This window comes from Pteronotus mesoamericanus, unplaced genomic scaffold (genome assembly GCF_021234165.1).
Source record: "Pteronotus mesoamericanus isolate MK-2021 breed Mesoamerican mustached bat unplaced genomic scaffold, CSHL_Meso_final contig_50, whole genome shotgun sequence".
Lineage (NCBI taxonomy): Eukaryota > Metazoa > Chordata > Mammalia > Chiroptera > Mormoopidae > Pteronotus > Pteronotus mesoamericanus.
This window is the reverse complement of record NW_026555186.1, coordinates 22669415-22688744: the sequence shown is the minus strand read 5'-3', so window position 1 is coordinate 22688744 and position 19330 is coordinate 22669415. Positions and strand designations below refer to the sequence as shown.

The 19330-nt window shown below is 41.8% G+C and overlaps 1 protein-coding gene across 5 annotated transcripts in view; it reads right to left on the bottom strand.

The window, feature by feature from the left end:
* MAST4 (microtubule associated serine/threonine kinase family member 4) overlaps positions 1-19330 on the bottom strand; it is a 527956-nt gene that overhangs the window by 143546 nt on the left and 365080 nt on the right. For 2 of the 5 annotated variants that reach the window (XM_054578440.1, XM_054578441.1), the window contains exon 1: positions 11483-11875. The exons of the other annotated variants lie outside the window; for them this stretch is intronic. In XM_054578440.1, the coding sequence (XP_054434415.1) occupies positions 11483-11574 (92 nt within the window). In that variant the 5' untranslated portion in view covers positions 11575-11875. Of the gene's footprint in view, positions 1-11482; positions 11876-19330 lie in introns of those variants that run through there. 5 annotated transcript variants of the gene reach the window in all.

The window sequence follows — 19330 nt, the reverse complement described above, 5'->3', positions numbered from 1 at the left end:
TTTAAAACAAAGTAAATCCACTTCTATTTTTCACTCTCTTCCCTCAGACAGCAAGGGCATTTCTATAGCAAAGATCTAAATTATCAGGACTCTCTATTCCACAAATATCTTTCAATTGCCAGGAGGATGCTGTACTATAAAAATTAAGATGTTAAAATCTTATTTTACAAATATTATTTTCAGTAATTAGAATATTGTTGGAACTGTATTTCCTTTGGAGTCAGGATACTAGAGTTTTATCCAGATTTACCAGTTACTACTGATGAGATCTGGGGACAGTTAATTTAATTTCCCTGTGCTTTGATTCGTTCCATCTGTATAACAGATATTACAGATAGGATTAAATGAGAAAGCATATACCAAACTGCCTCGATAGATATTCTCCCTCTACCTTCTCCTATGCTGATGTTGGTAGAACTACTGCTGTAATTCTGTCTACACTGCTTTCTAACCCTATTAGACTGAACTACTCAAAGAAAAGGATCACACCATACATATCTTTCTTTCCTGAGTGATAATCATAGCTCTGGTCACAAAATGGTACATAATAAGTATTTGGTACACAAATGAATGAATGAGGTGATTCAACAAACTTGCAGGCCTTATGCACACCAGTCAAACACAGTCAAACGAGGTTATTAAACTCTCGGATTCCAGAGGGTGATTCAGGCTCATCCCCAAGCGGCAAAGCAGGAAAAGGGTCACACAAAGATGTGTGACTCAGAAATAACTCCTGTAGGTATTTTTAAATGTAATCAACTTCCCGTGTTTCTAAGGTGAATCCCCAGATCTTGGCTCCTGGTTTTCTATCTTTTAGCCCAGTTTGCAATCACTTGGCTTCTCTCTAGTGCTTTAAAGGCAGCCAAAGGAAATGGAAGAAGAGCTACATGGCCTTCAGGTCTGGGGCTCCCCACTCCTGATTCAATCCCTAAAGTATCTTAAGAAATTCTATGATGAGAAGGCAAAAAGTAACCAACACAAAACAAAGCCAAAATCACTGTAGGTCTAAGAGGCCTTAACATAGAGTTTAAGATATATACACACCTGGAACTTCCCAACAAAGTCCGTAAGTGTTGGGCCATGAATCCCCTCCAAACATGTTAGTTTCTTATGAAATAGATTTGAAATCAAACCTGTTAAGTGGATGAAGAAACAGATACAAGCCACTGCCTGCAGGACACACCTAAAAGAATGGAAGATTTGAAAGACGGAAGGTTCTTTCCTCTGCTCCCAGCTGGGCATGGCTTACATGGGAACTAAAAAACTGGCTTCAAATGAGAACTATAATCTTTTTGGAACAATAGGTCATGACGAGCTTCCTTAATGCCAAAATAAGTGTTTAGAAGTGACTTCTGCTAACTGAAAGAAAGAGTAAAGGGCATATATATTTACTCTGGCTTGAATACAACATTTTTGAATATGTCTATCAGTGCCAAAAGTCAGAACCTTTTACTTCATGGATTTTTAAACCTGGGACCCATTCCACGGAATTTCCTAGGATTGGCATCTAAAATTTGCCTTGGATTAATATCTAACCAGCTCAATTATCTGTATCTTTTGACCTCCAAAAGTCTAGTGTGAGACAGTAGGCTGATTTTAAGGTTAAATCTCAAAAGGTAAGATCAACGACAGTTTCTCTTGTTTAAAGAGTTTCCTTTAAGAAACCATCAAATGATAAAGAACCAATCACAATTTCAACGAAAGCTGAGGTCTACCTATCACAAAGACATCTTGGTAATGGCCATGCTGGTAAAATGACACCAAAACTGCTAAGATCCAAGAACTGGACTGAAGAAAGCGGAGCTCTGATCTTGCGTCTGGATTCCTATGTTAAGAAGGCTTTTAAAAACCACTACTGACTCTCCACCTTAAAAAGCCTAGACTTCCAAGGCTAACTTATCTGAAATTGACAGGAGAGAAGACATCTACTGAGAAGGAACGCCACATATAAATTTTACAGTTCACATAGTGAAAGTGCAGCAATTTTTATTCCTCACTAACTTTGTAGTACAAATACCTAAGCCCAGATAACAAAACCTAAAATATACAGGGACTTATCATTCATAAGCATAAAGCTCTTTTTGCAAAACGCATAACAAGAACTATGACCTAAAGCACACTGAGCTCTCCTATACTCTACTTGTCCTCACTCCTGGCCACCATGGCCATTTGAAATCAAAGATAAAAAAATTCTTTTGCTTAAGGATCTGTCACTTATGGAAAATGCAAATCTATAATCATCCGTTCAACCTGCTGAGTCGGGGGAGTGCCTCTCAGCTGTCTGGCCACCTGCTTGCCCTTTGGAGTGGTGGAGTCAGCGTAGGTTCATTTTACAAGGAACCATTTTTGGATTAGCAAATAATTTGTGTTAATCCGGATGGGTACTAGAATGGAGAATACCAAATGGACCGAACTAATTCTCACATGGGAAAAAAAAATCTATCTGAAGAGTTTCACTATTTCCAATGGTCAGTGCCTAACCTAGGTAATCTACTTGGAAAAGTCTTTGATTTTTGTATCAGAAGTCTTGAGATAAGCCAAGTGAAAGTAATATTTTTACAGGAATTATATCTCAAGTCCAAGATCAACAAGCCATTCCAAAACAGACTTAAGAAATAACATTACATAATAGTCACTTAATAGCTATTGTTTTACAGTAACAAAGGTTTCATTTACCATATTTCCTAGAGTGCTTTATTCAGCTGGTAGTTTTTCCCATGACAAATATATTTTTCCCTTAACCCCTCCATGCATCCATAAAAGGAAAATGTTTAATAGTTATACATTCTAATTTAAAATACCCATCATATAACATTTTAAAAGATATGAATTTTAAAGGGACTTAGATGATCTTTACGCAAGCTACAAGTTCAGTGATTTTCTTTAGATTTAGTAGCTAAGAAATCTGGCAGTGGCTCGATAATATTCTAATAGAGACTCCCAAGAGAAAAATGCAGTAAGGTCAAAGTTAGGGTCCTGAGACATCAACATGCACTGTAAATGTTTAAAATTAGAATAAAGCACAGCAAAGACAGCTTCAGCAAACACTCATTTGGCAAAATGAGCCTGGTGACTCCCATCAATTTCCTTCCCTCTCCGATCCCATGACCCTAGGAGACCCCAGCGAGTTTCACTAGTTCTTCATTCCCTCCACCCAGGTGACTCACTCAGAACCTAATATATTACCCTTCAAAAGACATCTGCAACTTGAACTTACTGTCAGTTTAGAGAGTTTCCAGGGACATGGAGCTGGTTCTTACCTATAAAGAGCTAAAAGCTTATTTGAGAACCTCAGAATGCACACGGTGGTTGGCCTACCCTATGTCAAGATCGGGATTTTGCCCTTGCTTTTGTCTGCAATTACAGTCTCCTAATGGACCCCAAAATCTAATAACATCAAAGTCACTGATAAATGTCAAACCACAAAATCAGCAACAGTAGAAAGTCTCAGGGTTCTATAAGAAAGTAAGCAATGGGGAGGCTTAAGATAAGAGATAAACATTAATGATGGCCTATTCTTTTTACCAATCTATTTTACCTTCAAAAGCAGATCAAAGTCTAAATTCCCTCCTTGGGCCAAATTTCTTTAAAACAAAACAACATGACGCTTCAGTTTGATATTGGAATAATTACCTTCTCTAATAAGCATGTCCAATAGCCATTAGTGTAGCTAAAACTCCCACAGGTCCTCTCATTCTGTTAATCAGGTTTAAGGTCAACATTTTCAGAATTTATAGCCAAGTTCACAAGGGAACTTACCTAATTACCAAGATAGAGAAAAAGAAAATAAAGTACCAGAACTACAAGTATTAACAACAATGTGAACTCTTACTTAGAGATCTCTGTAATTATACAATGTGCCCCTTATCACAAATACCAAACCTCCTACTATACAGCCAAGACTTCTGCTGATGGAGATTGACTTTGCTTTTAATAAATGCTTTTATTCATACCCTGGGTCTACTTTCATCCAGGTAGCCCCAGGACCATTCTAATATCTTGTCTCTACTGCTTAACTTTCAAAAGGATTACTCAGTTACATGATGTCACTCCCAAATGACTAGGTTAAATGTAATAAAGACAGCTCAGATCACTATGGCTTGGCGGGTGCTCACCCACACTGGAATTGGGTGTGTATGGAGGGAGGTGGTGGATTACGGCCTCTAGTCTTAATCTCCCTGAGAAACCAGCCTATTTCCACTTCAGCCAACACAAGGAGGTATCTCCCAAATTACTCAGAATGAATCCTATGCCAAGTTGCTCCTCTACAGGCCGTCTTCATGTTCACACAGGGGCTCATACGATTTCTCAGTACCAACACCTGTCAGTTTTGGTCCAGAAGGCAGACAGTCTCTATCTTAAGGCTAAAGATTCCTCTGTTTCTAATGCAGTATTTAGGCTCCTGATAACAGGATAGATGTACAAGGCAAGCAAGCAAAGCCATAAAAGCATATAATGTTCTACCCCCTCACAGTGAACTTACAGATGCACCCCCGACCCGGCCCAGTGTTGGCCAGTTAGAGCAATGAATAGCTCATGCCTGCCCATGGAGCACATGAGCCATGTTTTTTAACAAACTTCTTTTGAAAGCTACTTTTTGCACTCTCATCTCTTTCTCTATCTCTATCTCTCATTAATTTCATCCTCTTTCCCTTTCTGCCTCCCTCCTCCCCACCAAAAACTTACATAGTCAAGGGGCAAAACAAACAATCTGGAATCTCTTGTAAGCCACACACTACAGGTTGAAAGCGACATTTTCAAAGTGTGCATTTGCTTGCTTACGTCCTTTGCATGTGGTAAGCTTTGCTAGTGCATGGAGCATACCGAGTCTAACTAAGAAAGTGCTGCTCTGGTGTGGGCCAGCCAGGCTCCCCACAGAAATCACTCGGCTTGCTGCGGCAGCTCTTGGCCTGGAGTTTCATCCAGCTCTTCCAGAGGGGTGTCCCTGACTCAGTTGCGGGGAGAGGATTCATGAATGGCCCCTCAGGGGATACTACTAATGCTAGAGCCGACTATGACAGAAGGATTGAAGGGCATGCCCTGCAGTGATAGGCAGCCTGTCCTGCCTGTGGAAAGTACAGTCCAGGGCATGAAAAAAGGAAAAGGATGAAAGGAAGCAGTTAAGAAGCAGGCCTGGGCAAAGCAGGGAGCGGGAGAAAATGGGCATAGAGGCTCAGGGAGGGGCAGAGCCTGCAAGTCAGGCGTGGAGGGGTTAAGAGGAGCAGCAGCAAGGGCTGCAAGTTGCCAGCCACCTGTGGAAGAGGCTGGAAGGACAGGCAGGGTATGCTTCCCAGGCTCAGGAGGAGGTGGAGTGGCAGTGGGTAGAGGCTAGAAACACTCAGAGCCAGAGCTTTAAAAAAAAGAGAAACTTCAACTGTAAATACGTTAGCAAGCAGATCCTCATAAGGTTGTGGAAACAATTTGAGCTTCCACAGAGGAGGTGAAAAGGAAACTGTCATAGCCTATTTGGGCAATGAAGCAAAGTGAGCAACAGTGAGTAAGGGGATATGATTCAGGGAAGAGGGCTGACGGGCCAGCTGGGAATATGCAGAGGCTATAGGACACAATGATGTGTCAGCGCTGTATTTAGTTACCCATAGAGAGTGGTTAACACCCAAGGTCTCCAATTCCTCACTTCACTACTGTTTTCTGGCTGGTCACCTCCCTACGCCCACCCCACCCCACCCCACCCCACCCCCCTGCTGCTGGTGTTCATGCTGAAGTCATGCCTTCCCAGTTGTCAGGTATGATGCCCACGTCCCTTCCGGCTCCCTGTGGAGCGGCAGTGTTGATCACTCTCCTTTTGGAATCCCTGTGAGAACACGCTGCTGGCTTCCTTCCTTCTCACAGAACTCTCCTCCCAGGCACCTTTCCTGTGCCTACCTGCATCTCTCCTCCAATACCCGTTCCTTAAATGCAGCATCTCTAGTTCTCCCACAGATTCATCTAAGGTATGTCTCAGACAGTCCTAATGGTGACTCCCAAGACTATTTTTTCCTGGTCCAGCCTCCCTCAGGGCCTTGGACCTAAACATCCAACGGCCCATCTGGGGCTCACTCTTTCCTGCCTCAGAGCCTTTACCATCCTCAGATGCCCATCCCCAAGCTCTTCCCTCAGAAGGCTCTTTCTCATCCTTTAGAAATGCCCTTAAATATTACCTCCTCAAAAGGCCTTCCCTGACCCCATTATCTAAAGTAGCCTCCCACACTGTTGGTTCTCAGCTAGCCTTCGGAACACTGACTTTGGCAACTGACTGACTGAGATGCGTGTCCCATCGTGTGGCCGGCGCACTCTCCGTCTAGCTCACCCTTACTTCCCTTGCCCAGCACTGGGTGCTGGTGCTGCAGTTACTGGCTGAATGAAGGAATCATCGCGCCATGGTAATCGGCACCCACGGATGCTCAGTAAACGTGGATTAACTGAGCTTCTGAGGATGAAGAGGGTGAGAACAAGTTCTTCTGTCTTCCCCTCCCCCACTTTTACATGTATAGGTGGTTCCTCCATCTTGCTGGTTCCTCAAGTCAACAACCCCAGGGCCATTGTGAAATCTTTCCCTATCCCTTAGAGCCAATGGCTTATTAACTTCTGTCAATGAGAATCTCTCAAAGGCATGATCTCTCCACATTTTTGCTCAGGCCTGCGGAACCCTTTAGATAGGCTAGTGCAACAACTGTTGACTGGTTTCTAGGTCTCGCCCTCCACTCCCAGACCCAAGCTCCCACAAATACCACTGTCTCTTTCCCACCGGATGAAGGCCAAGCTACCCCAAATACCAAGTGCCTCAACTCTCCTCCTCAGCGTCATCACCCACTACTCATTTCCTTGTTCGAATGATAGTAACAATATTAATAGTTAGAATTTATTGAGAATTTTTATGTGTCAGTTATTGCATTAGGCACTGACACCTATGAACACATTTGAATCTTTACAACAATCTTAGATGTAATTTACTTGTCCCTATTTTATAGATGGGGCAAGTTAAGTCCAAAGATATTAACTTACCGGGTATCATTCAAACCCAGGTGAACTGGCTTCAGATCAAACCTCTTAACTATTGTGCTATGTTACATCAGCTCTTCAAAGGTCATGCTTCAGCAAGATTGAGTTATGCTTCTGGTTCTTTATGCTCCAGCAATACTGAGTTATGTACAGTCCCTTGAACTCTGTGATGCCAAGGCCACTATGCCTTTGCACACACCACTTCTTTTGCCCCTTGGGAAGACCCTTCCTTCTATCTGATTAAGACCAACCCATCCTTCAAAATCTCCCTGAGGTGTGTGTTATGTTTTCTATGTAGTGTGTCTCTTGGCTGCTTGAGACCAAAGCCTCTCTTACCTACTGAACACTTCTATGGCTTATGTGTACCTTGCAAATGCTTCTCTGTACCCTACTCTGCCATGATTCCTTGGCATACCTTCACTGAAGGCAAGCCTAGGGCTTTCAGCTTTGGGTCACAGTGCCCAGGCACACTGGAGATGTTCTATAAACAAGGATTTAACTGGGCTTTCCGTAAAAGGGGTGAGTCCAAGTTCACTAATATTTGACATGTCAGGTCAGGAGAGACGTGTATTCTTCATCCTTTTTAAAAACACATATTCATGAGCAAAACAAACAGACAAACTCACCAAACACTACAGATGTTTCTGAAGGAAAGATGCGGTATACATAAAATTTCAACACATTCTGACAACTACAGCAATTAGTTGAAGATCCCTGAATATACCTTCTGTTCATAGCAACTGCTGAGTAATGTGAATTTGAGGGGGTGAGGAAACAAGAGAAAAAACTTTTATCCCATGGGTTCTCAGAAAAATATAAAAATATTTTTTGAAACTTGCTCAAAGTTATTTACTGAGTCACACACTGCCCACAGGCATTGATTTAGGTCATTGAGGTTTGACGATTATCACTTAAACCCAATGGAAACATGACAGATTTCTGACCATTAAAATTAAAAATCAAGCATCTTCCAGATTCACTACCATGTACTTTAGCAAAACTAAAGGCAAACCTCAAAACTGAGTGACAACATTTAGAAACCAGTGGGAACCCTTCTTTACACTGTGACACAGAGAGTTACAAGTCAAAGGGGCTTGATTGCTCCCCCCACCCCACACGCACATTTTTAATCTGACAGGAAAAGAAGAGATGTTGTAAACATAAGCGGTAACATAAAGCAGGCAACCTCATTTCTTTTCTAAGATGCGATGGGTTCTTCAAGTGAATGGAATATCCACAGACCTATGAAGTTTACAATCTCCGAAGCATGTAATTATTTCTTCAGTTTGAAACAACAAATTTTAGTTGACATAATCTGTCCATTCAGCCTAGATTTCAGTCCCTCAAAGCAGCAGGTAATAAATGGTTGTATGGAGGCTGCCTTGAGGAAATAAGAGAGGGGGAGAGCTGTGCAAAGTCAGTCATAAAAAAAGAAACTGTTTCCAATGGAACCTGTTAGCTTTACACCAAAAGAGCAGACAAAGTGAATGGACACGCGGACAAACCAACGTCTGACAAGGTCAAGGCAGAAAATAACGATGGGAGCAATGTACCATTTCTGGGACATGGCACAGGGAGCCCAGGCTTTGACTTCAGCAGTGCTGTGTAAGAGTCAGGCCTGGGAGTAAGTCTGTAAGCATCTTTTCCCAAGAACCCAAGGAGATTTAGGCCCAGGAAGGGCTCTGAGTTGGAAGAGAAACCTTTAAAGTTTTCCTGTGAAAGGACAAGCCCACAAGCCAGTGTCATGCTGAACTGGAAAGGCAATTGTGATGTAGCAAATCACAGTCTTCCATGAGGACAGTTTCTCCCATAATATAGACTTAAGGATAGAGTCTGAAGCCATTCAGCCTCTCTTTCTTTTGTCTAAGTGGTACACACATCCTAACCCTGGAGGCTGAAGGTATTCATTCACAGGCTCAAAGCCAGATTTTACTCTGTGATAGACACAAGAAGCTGATATTTTTAAAAAGATTAAAATGAAGTTTTCGGAATTACAACGTTAATCACAACAAGTCGCAGGGATAAAATATGTGAAATGAATAAGAGTCAGTGAATGTGCAGAAAAGAAGGTAGGCTAGGGCAAGAGGGATTTTCCAAAGACTAAAGCACATGCAACGGAGGGCAAGGGCAAGGTTTCCTCACCCTGACACTGGGCACACCCTCAGAGAGGCTGGGTAAAGGGGGGGACACCTTGGGACCCATGAGGTCTTTTTGAAAGGACAGCATTAGGGAACCTGACCGGCCACATACGGAACAGGGTTAATGTGGGCCTTGGAGAAGGAGACAAGATTTAGAGCAGTTTAGGGAGGTCAGAGAAGGGGAAGAGTCATGCTGTAAGCATATGCTACATGTCCTTAGGGAAGGTCACCGTGCTGGAATTGATCACGGTATAATGAGAGAATGCAACAGCCACATACACTGCCCTGGAGAAGAGGACATCTGCCCTTCATCTTTCTGAATCTACATAACAAACATTAAGTGATGCTTGCCTTTTGAGGCCGACAGTAAGAGGCATGTCCACGTGATTTTTAGGACACACGCTTTCAAACTCTGTGAATCTTGGAAATCCCCAGTAACAAACAGGCTGTGACAACCACTACTGTAAGAAGGTAGAAAAGAAAACCCCACTCCTTCTGTTTCACTCAACTGAAGATATGGGTCCTTGACTTGTGGAGGTAGAGACGACCCCTCGGCCCTTACTCTCCCATTTTGCTGGGAAGAACCCAGGTTGCTTAAAACCTAGGCTCTGCCAGTGTGAGCTTCTGAATTGGAGTGGTCTGGGCTGGAGAGAGATTGCCCTAAAGCTGAGCTCAGACCAGTCTGAGAATTCTTCATGCAGTTGACTCTCTCAATAACACTATCAACAGGTAGGTAAGGGAAAGAAAGGCTCCAACTGCTTTTCAGGTTTAGACACACAGGTGTGACGCCAGTGCAGACTTATCTCTGCGAGAACTGGCTCCAGGTGAGAGGAGAGGCTGCATCGCAGCCAGGACTACACCACTCACACATATTCAAGGGCTCTGGACAAACTGAAAAAGGAAAAAGTTACAAGATTTACTGCCTTGAGGGGCAGTGGCCTTGTTCATGTACTGCAGGCACCTCTTTAATGGATTCGTTGTCTCGGGAGTTGATGCACGGATGACATAGCTTGAACAAAAAATGACCGATACCAGAAGAGTGTATCTGAAGAAGGTAGAATGAGAAAAGCACAGCCACCCTATTTAAAAGGTATAACTTTAGAACCTGATTTGGTGGTACCAACACTGTTCAAGTTACATTAGAAAACAAGGATAACCTAAATCTCTCTCTCTCTCTCACACACACACATACACACATAGACACAAACACACATTTATGTTTGCTTGCCCTATGTACATATACGTATGTATACATAGCATGTATGTGAATATTCCAGGATGCTTCTGAAATGGAAGTAATACCACAGGAAAATTTAAAAACAACATTAACAACAAAAACTACTAAGTTTTCCAAAGTATTACACATCTGCATTTATGTGACAAAAAGTTACAGGTATAACCAAACAGAATGAACCTTTTTTTCCTCCTGTGTTCTTTAAACATTGCAGTACAAAGACTATGAAGCTCCAAATCTGATAGCCTGCATCCTGTTTATTTGACTGCACGGTTGCTCTCATGCATGTTCACGTGTATGTGCAAGGCAAGTTTTGAAGAAAAACAAAGAATCTGTATTTACATAATTCAGAGGGTGTGCGCCTCAGAAACCACAATGCCCCTTTCTGTGCTGGACACGGGTGTGGAGAGAGGAGAAACAGTTCCTTTAAACTCATGTTCTCTCAACCCAAGTGCCAGCAACTCACTCTAAGCTGCCTTTCACGTGTGGCATGAGCTTCATCTTGATTTTAAAAGTCTTTTTTTTCCCCCACCTATTCTGTCAACTACATGTTACCAAATGAAAAGGCCAGCCCTGTATTAGAAACAAATGTCAGCAAGCCAGTTAAAAACACAAAATGGCAAAGTTATGCAGACCTGGCTCTTTAAGCAGACAATTTAAAACAGAATAACTTGAACTATCTTTGTAAAATAGTACATCTGCATCTTACAAAGGTCACATATTTAATAGAGAGGACATCTGAGAGGCTCTGCGAAGAGAAGCAGAAGCCCTGGCGTCGGAGTGAATGAAATGGATAAACATGATCAGATCAAAGAGACAGACGGAGACAAAGTATCTCCTCCTCCTTCCCTTTTTCTCTCCCCACCACTTGCAATTCAACCTCGTATTATCCACATTTCAAAAGAATAACCCTCGGAAGCACGTTCATCAGGATTCCCCAGGAAATCCACAGAGGAGAGAACACCTGAAACAGTGTCCTCCTGGCAGGGTATAAACTTTTTAAACTGTCACCCCATAAACAAAACCCCAGTTTCTAAGGCAGCTTAGACTGTCCAGCTGCCTCCGAAGCCAACGCTTTCCCTTTCCAGGCAAAGGATCCCCGCGTCTTTACCTTTGTGTTCGCCGCAGCCTGTTCCCACTCCTCAAATGAGGTAAAGTAAAGTTTGAGAGCACAGTCCAAAAATTAGGGTCAGACATATCCATTCCTTTCTCTCTTGAATTCACTGCGGGTTCAAGGCCATAAGACCAAAACGGAGAGAGGTGGGGGAAAATGATCCCAATTATCTACTCACTCCCTGCAGAGGAAGCGTGCTGCGAACTAGGATCTCGAGAACAACTTGGAGTCTGTCTGAGAAGTGCCCGTCCCAGCCTTGCGTTAGCACACGGCCATTTCTCCAAGGTTCGGGAAACTTATTTCCTCTCCGGTTTGCCCTCTCCTGGCCAGCCTCTGCCAGCTATAAACAGTAATTACAAGAGTTGGGCCGTGCGTTCTGCTCAAAACGCTGTCTCTGTGTGATTCGGTCCAAGGTACTTTGTCATCTCTTTGGCAGATACCATTTGCAGCTTCGGGGGGGGGGGGGAGGCGACTATTTTAAGTCTTGGGTTCCGGGAGGCTGTTGCCTACCAGCAAACGGCTCAACATCCGAACATGCCCAGTGTTGAGTTTCCTTTTGGTATCTACATACAAGGAAAAGAATTTCCATGAAAAAGCTCCTCTTCTGCTCCCCCTCCCCCCAAAAGGGAAACGTAAAAGCACTTTGACAGCATTGGCCTGTTGGCAGACTTGAGCGGGACACCTTTGTGTAGCCTCCTAGCCTGGCGCTGCGGGCGGGGGGCTGCTTCCCCACCCGCGGACACTCCCAGGAGGAGTGGGGCCTCATGGGAAAGGGAGCTTGCAGCGACCTGGGAGGGAGCAAGGAGCCGGGGCACTCGGGCATCTTCCGCCTGGGCCGCGCCCCCGGCCCAAAGTCCCAAATGGATCATTCCCCCAAAATAAATAAATAAATCCGGCTGCAGCTCCCACAGCCCAGGGGTGAAGTGCGCAGAGCACACCTGATGGCTAATCCGTGAGTCACCGCTGAATGGATCACCATTAAAATTCTCTAAGGAAGTCAGTCAAGCCCTGCTGAGACGCTGTTTGTTGGGTAGGAAAATCACGCCAAAGGGCTGCGACGCTCACCTTGGTAAACTAAATTTATGAGTTACATGCATTTGATGAATTACTACAGTGCACACCTGTTTGGCTTCAAAATGCAAGGACTTATTTAGAAAATGCTCAGCCACCATGATTAAAGACACTACCTGCATTTATTTAACAAATGCTAGAATTATTTTCCTTCTGAGTGCGTTAGGGTTTGAATGGAAAGAATGAAGGGAAGGTTGAACCAATGTCATTGTTACTCATTTTGAAAAAGGGCATGTATCCAAGTAACTACTCAAACTGACAAACGCTTGCGTAAAAGTATATAAACAAAGAATGGAATTTAAATTAGCTGCCTTCAATCTGATGCGATATGGCAAGAGACACTAATTTTTTTTTAATTAAGCAAAAATAACTTGTAAAATAATGGTTCAGTTCATCCAGTAACTACTGGGAACAAACTTGCTAGCAGAACTAGGAGGGTTACAAGAAGGGGTTAGGGGCAGCTGACAAGGAAGGCCAGGCAAACAAAGCACAGGAGTCCACTTTGGGATCAACTTTATCTATCCCACGGAAGGATTTCCACCTCAAGGACCCTAAGGATGACGGATAATATTCTGGTACAGGGCAGTCTTATGCATTAGCTCCTCAGAGGCTTCCAGAACCTCCCCAGATCCTCGAAACCCACAAAGTTAGACAAAGAAGCCAATATTTTCTCAATTTTACAAGAGACAAATACACTTTACCAGATACTTATGGGCTTGGTCTGCTATTTTTTGCCCCCTACTAAGCGCTTTCTTCTTAGTAAAAATATTTTTAAGCACTTAAAAAGTTTTTTTTAAAGGCTGACACAAAGATAGTACCGCTGTTCCAGAGCAGAGTTTCTCAACCTCAACACTACTGACATTCTAGGCTTTGAAAGCCATCTCAGGCATTTGAGGATGTTTAGCAGCATCCCTGACCTCCGCCCCCTAGATGCCCGTTGCGACCATCAAAAATGTCCCCAGACATTGCCAAATGCTACTGGGGGGCGGAGGCAAAATTACCCCTGGTTGAGAACCACTGATCTAGATAAAAGTTCCTTCCGAGAAAGGGGGCATAGGGCATTGGTTAAGAGCAAAAGTCTTGGGTTTGAATCTGGATCCAGTAATTACTGAGACCTTAGGCAAGTCACTTAACCTGTGCCCATATTCCCCATTTTTATGGGGTGCATGATAGAACGAACCTCTTAAGACATTGGCTGTATAAATGAGATGACACACATAAGCCCCTTCAAGAAGTGTCTAGAACACACTTCACATAAACATTGGTGGTATGCAGAAGCTAAAAGAATACTATGCTGAGGGAGGTAAGGCTGGAGCAGAGGGCACCCCACGCTGAGCCCTCTACTTTAATGGTGGCTTGAACATTCCTCTACCACGCTGCACGCCACACTGAATTCTAACGGGCCATTTACTGCTGGCTTCCTATATTAGTCTGTGAGTTCCTCAAGGGTAAAATGATGTTTCATTGATCTTTGTATTTCCAAAATCTGACAGTTCCTGATTTATACAAGCATTTAACAAATCCTTTTTGAATGGAGATGCTTCGGATGTTCATGTATCTATTTTTTCTCTTAAAATGCCCCCAAATTATTGGTATTATAGGTCAGTTGATTTTTCTCAAACAATCCCAAGTTCTTAAGAACTCCATGAGGATATTTTTAAATTCTAAAGACTTTCTCTTATTGGCTCACTTTTGTCTACATTCTGTAACTGGAAACAGATGTACTAGCATTCTTCAGTCTTAACATGGCTCTAAGAAATGTCACAACCAAATCCAAGGGGAACTCTCTTTGAATTCCCCCCACCCCCCATCCTCAATGGTAAGCCCAGGGAATAATTTTTGTGCTCATTTTTAGGTATCCCAGTTTAAAGGGATAATGACATATTAGAGGGTTCCCAGAGAAGAATCAAGAAGGTAAAAGGGAACTGGAAAGGGTACTATATGAATTATGGGTTGAAGGACCTCTGTTCAAAGTGGAGAAGAGAAAATGTAGGGAACAAGAGATAGAGGTCCTTGAATAGTGAAATAAGTATTATATGGAAGAATCTTTGGATCCAAAGATGAACACAGATGAAACAACAAAGAAGGACTTCCTATAAGGGTATTTGAGAAGAAAGAAGTAACTTCAAGGAGATGCAGTGGGTGAGACTCAGGTTCTAGATGATTTCAAGACCTGATGACACTACTTTCCAAATCGTATACCCTCGGTGGAACTTCTAGAAAAACCCACGCATTGTGGCCACACCCGGTAAGATGACAACAACTAAAATGGATAAATCAATGACAGAAAATATTCATTTCTTCTCTCGACTGAATGGTGAATATCCTGGCCTGTGGTCAGCAGATGTCTTACTATCTCCACTCTGTATATTTTGGGGGATCCATTATGCAGATTCTCCAAGAGACGGGTAAGGACATGAGTGTTTTTAACTATGTAACTTTATATGATTTTTATATGTAAAAGGCTTAGGAGAAGTTGGGTTGTATTCAAAATGAAAAAAATAAAAATAGGTAATGTAATGAGGATCCAGAAATGAACTAGTTAACAGAGTGAAAGTGGCTGCTACATTCCCACACTCATTTAAGATAAGAGTAGGTGTGACACTAAATTGTAACTTGTCTTCTAACCTGTTTGACTTGATTTGGGAACCTATGATTCAGAAGGTAATGCAGTCAGTAAACACAAGAATTAAAATTGTCAGAACTACTGACATTTTCCTACAGATAAAATAATTATATTGGCAGAAACTAGAGTATAGTTTAGTTGCAATTGTGGTAAAACTCTAGCTACAGAACTAAGAGGGAATTGAGATTATTGAAAATTCTTAAGAAAATAGCTCATCTAGGTCAATATACAGATATTCAGCAGGATTTTCTACTTATTACACAACAACTAAGCCTACACAGCAATGGACAAACTTTGTGATCCAGGGTGCTCATTCATTTAATCAGGAAGCTATTATCTGGCATTGTTTTATGAGAAAGGTAGAGAAGATTGAAAAATAAGCTTGCGTGCTACTGAAATACTAGCTTAGGACTCAACGTGTATTTCAGAAATGGTCAAATTCTTCACTATTTACTCCTCTCCTACATATAAAAAATCCAGGTCCTTTTTATTGACTTCAGTTGTCCTCTCTACTCCTGACCCTTTGCCCTCCGCCCATTCGTGTAGGTAGGGTTTTCCCCCTCCCTACACAGAACAGTGTTAAATATACCTGGAGGCTTGCCTTGAACTTAGACACCATGGGACACTAAGTTTACTACTATAGGTGTGAGGCCAGAGAAGCTGTCAGCGCCCAACACTAACCCTCTGGTCACAACACCATGTCCAATGAGAAGATGTTAAGGAAAGCGGGGTTTATACTGAGTTTCCAAACACAGTCTACCTAATCTTGGCCTTGTCTAGGGATTCAGCTATAAATTAGCTTTGACTTCTATCCACCACACCTTCAGAGCACCTAGAAGTGATTACCTCCTCAAGGCTATCCACACCTACAGGTCTGCTTTGGTTGCCTTCCAAATGCTGCCTTGAGAGTTTAAGGGTAGGAGGGCAAATAGCAAATTGCCCATCTTAAATGAGCAATTCTTGTAATCACTGCGTATCCCGAAAAATCAGGTTTAAAGACAGGGCTAGAAATGTGAAGAAAGTTGCATCAATGGGAGTGGAGTGATCAAAAGCTCCTCTGGTATAATTAAACACTTTTTTTTTTTTTTTTTTGCTCATATTACTAAAATACAAAGGAAGATAAAAAGATAAATAAAAACTAAGTTGTAGGGGTAGATCTGAATGTCAGAAACCAAGAGATGGATAAAAAATAAGGTTATATCATTCTTGAAATATTAAAAATATTTTTAAACAATATTACAAGGTAGACAGATTAAGATTTCTAAATTGAATAGATAAAAAAGAAAACAGTAAAAATTATTTCTATTTCTTGATAGGATCAACAGAGAACTACATAATCCCCAAAGGCAGGTTGAAGGATAAGGTCCAAGACAGGAAAGGACAGGCAAAAGGCTGGCCAAAACATGAGGAGAATGTAACATTTTCCTCATGTATTCTGTGGGTCCCAGAAGAACCAGAGGCTCAGAAAATGTAGCAAATAATAGCTTTACAAAGTCCAAGAGCAGAGAACAGAAGATATGGGAAATAACGCATTTTTCTCCCAAAGTGCTGACTCTTTGGGTCGTGTGGTAAAGAAGCAGTGAAAGGCATAGTGGCAGCCCAGCATGTAGGACCAGGGAAGGTTTCAAAATCACTGTGTGAGCAGATCGCACCAGCACTCTGTCCTCTGACTTTCAAGCAGGGGAAGGCCTCGAGAGAAGCCCCAAAGCTTAGTCTGACAGGGTTCCACCCCTTGAAAGAAGAAATGGACAGAAAAGGTGTATCATCCTTACACGCCTGGAGGGGTCATCCTGTAGGAAGGTGACAACAGGAGATAGCAGGCGATGAATGTCTCTTTCCACCTAAACCAGCTGTCTGAAGGACCCATCAATTACCCACACTGAGCCCTGGCCGCTAATAGAGCTAAGCGATCCAATTATGGAGCCAAGAGCAAGGCTTGGAGATCAGCACCCTCGTCTGATAAATGGAGGGCTAACTCCTGTCTTGCTTTAAGACAGACTTGTTGCCATTTACTCTGCAGCCTTCCTGTGAGCTTCCTGATGCCCAGTGGGTTAGATTTTCCTCTACTGGGCTCTGCTCCTGAGAGCTCCTGCCCCAAAGCGTTCTCCCAGTCGATCGAAATCAAAATCCATTGGTTTGCAGTTTTGTCTGCCTTAGAGGAAGAGATCCTTGAGGGCAGGGGCTGTATTCCCTTCATCTTTAAATCCTCAATACAGCCATTGGGGTGAATGTTAAGGCAAGGGAGGAAGGCTTTGCTCAGGGTTAAAAAGATACTTGATAGCAAAATTAGGCCTAGAACCCTGATATTCTGAAGACACACCAATGTTTTCACAAGATTTTTCTGTCTCTTCCTCTTTGAGTTTCATGAGTCTGCTCCATTATCTATACATGGTATACCTGTTAGGCAGGCCTAGTGCCTCAAATTTCCAAATCTCCAAAAATATAGACTACAGTACATATAGAGCTATATGTATACATGCATACGTATATAACTAGTTTGTAAGAAATACCGAATGTCTTTTTTACTGTAACACCAACCTTCAGTTACTAATCATTACCTAGGACTCTGTCTGGAGTTAACTTCAAGGACATGGTATTTCTTGACCCAGAAGGTCAGGTCTAAGATACATCATTTGTCATCTAGCTCCTGAGCATGAATTAACAGTACAATTATAAGAAGTACCAATTTGGTTTAAGTGGGTCAGTGTAGTTATATTTAGCCCTGTACTAACTGACACAAAGACCTTTCTGTAATATAGGATTAAGGTTAATTTACCAGTTCTTCTTTTCTTGGGTACTTTTCCAGGTCAGACATCTGAAGTTATAGAAAATTATCCCATTAAAATAAGAGGTGAGAGTTTCCATCAGGGTACCATGTAGGGAGCACATACAGACAGAGGTAGAAACCATGTGCTTCTAAAGTAATCAGGATTTTTACCGAAGGAATTCACAAGCAAACTTTAGTCATATCTATTATCTATTATGTCATATTTATACCAACAAAAAATTTAAAAGAAATATTAATTTATAGGAGAATAAATAGATGTTAGGCATAAAAAGTGTTCACTCTAGCTAATTTTCATAGAAATACAATTAAAACATCAGTCAGATATTTTTTACCCATTAACTGGCAAAGATTAAGAGAAGATAATATGCTAGTGAGAATACAACGAGACAAGTTCCTTCTACCTACCTTCCGAAAACCAATCTGGAGAATGAAAACACACAGACACAGATACATACATGTAAATGTGTTGTGTGCATATATACATATAACACACACATCCAAATATATATTGTATATATATCATAAATTGATATGCTAGGATTTATACAAATATAATCAAGTATGTGTACAAAAATTTATGCATATGGAAATTAATCTCAGAATTCCTTATAATATCATAATATTGGGGGAAAAACCCCAAAGGTACAAAACAAGGGCAATTGTTAATAAATACTGAAGTAGGCAAAAAATGAAATATTACAAAACCAATAAAGACTGCTGTGGTAGACAGATTAATAGATTCTAAAGGTATCCAGATTCTAATCCCTGGAACTTGTGAATATATTATTTTATATGTCAATAGAAATTTGACAGATGTGATTAAATTAAAGATCTTGAGACAAGGAGATTACCCTAGCTTCTCTGGGTGGGCCCTAGATGTACTCATCAGTATCTTTATAAGACGGAAGCAGAGGAAGATTGGGCAAGAGAAGACGGGCAAGGTAACGCTGAAGCAACCTGCTGTCTGCTGTTGATCTGAGGCTAAAGGAAGGGGCCCTGAGCCCAGGGAACACAGGAAATGCAGCTCTAGAGCTGGAAAACACAGGGAAACTTACTCTGTCCTAGGCTTTCTGACAGGGGCTCAGCCATGCAGATTCCCTTATTTTTAGTCCAGGAAAACTGATTTGAGACTTCTGAGTTCTAAGAGAATGAAAAATATGTTGTTTTAAATAACTTAGTTTGTTGTAACTTGTTATAGTAGCCATAGAAAATTAAAATGTTTTGAAAAATTATCTAATAAATGGCAAATGCTCCTGAAGTATGTTTAAAAATTTGAGCACTTCTATGATATAAATTGTTTAAAATATAATATATATAAATACAAAAGTTGGCACTAAACAAAGTAGTTTTAGTGGACATC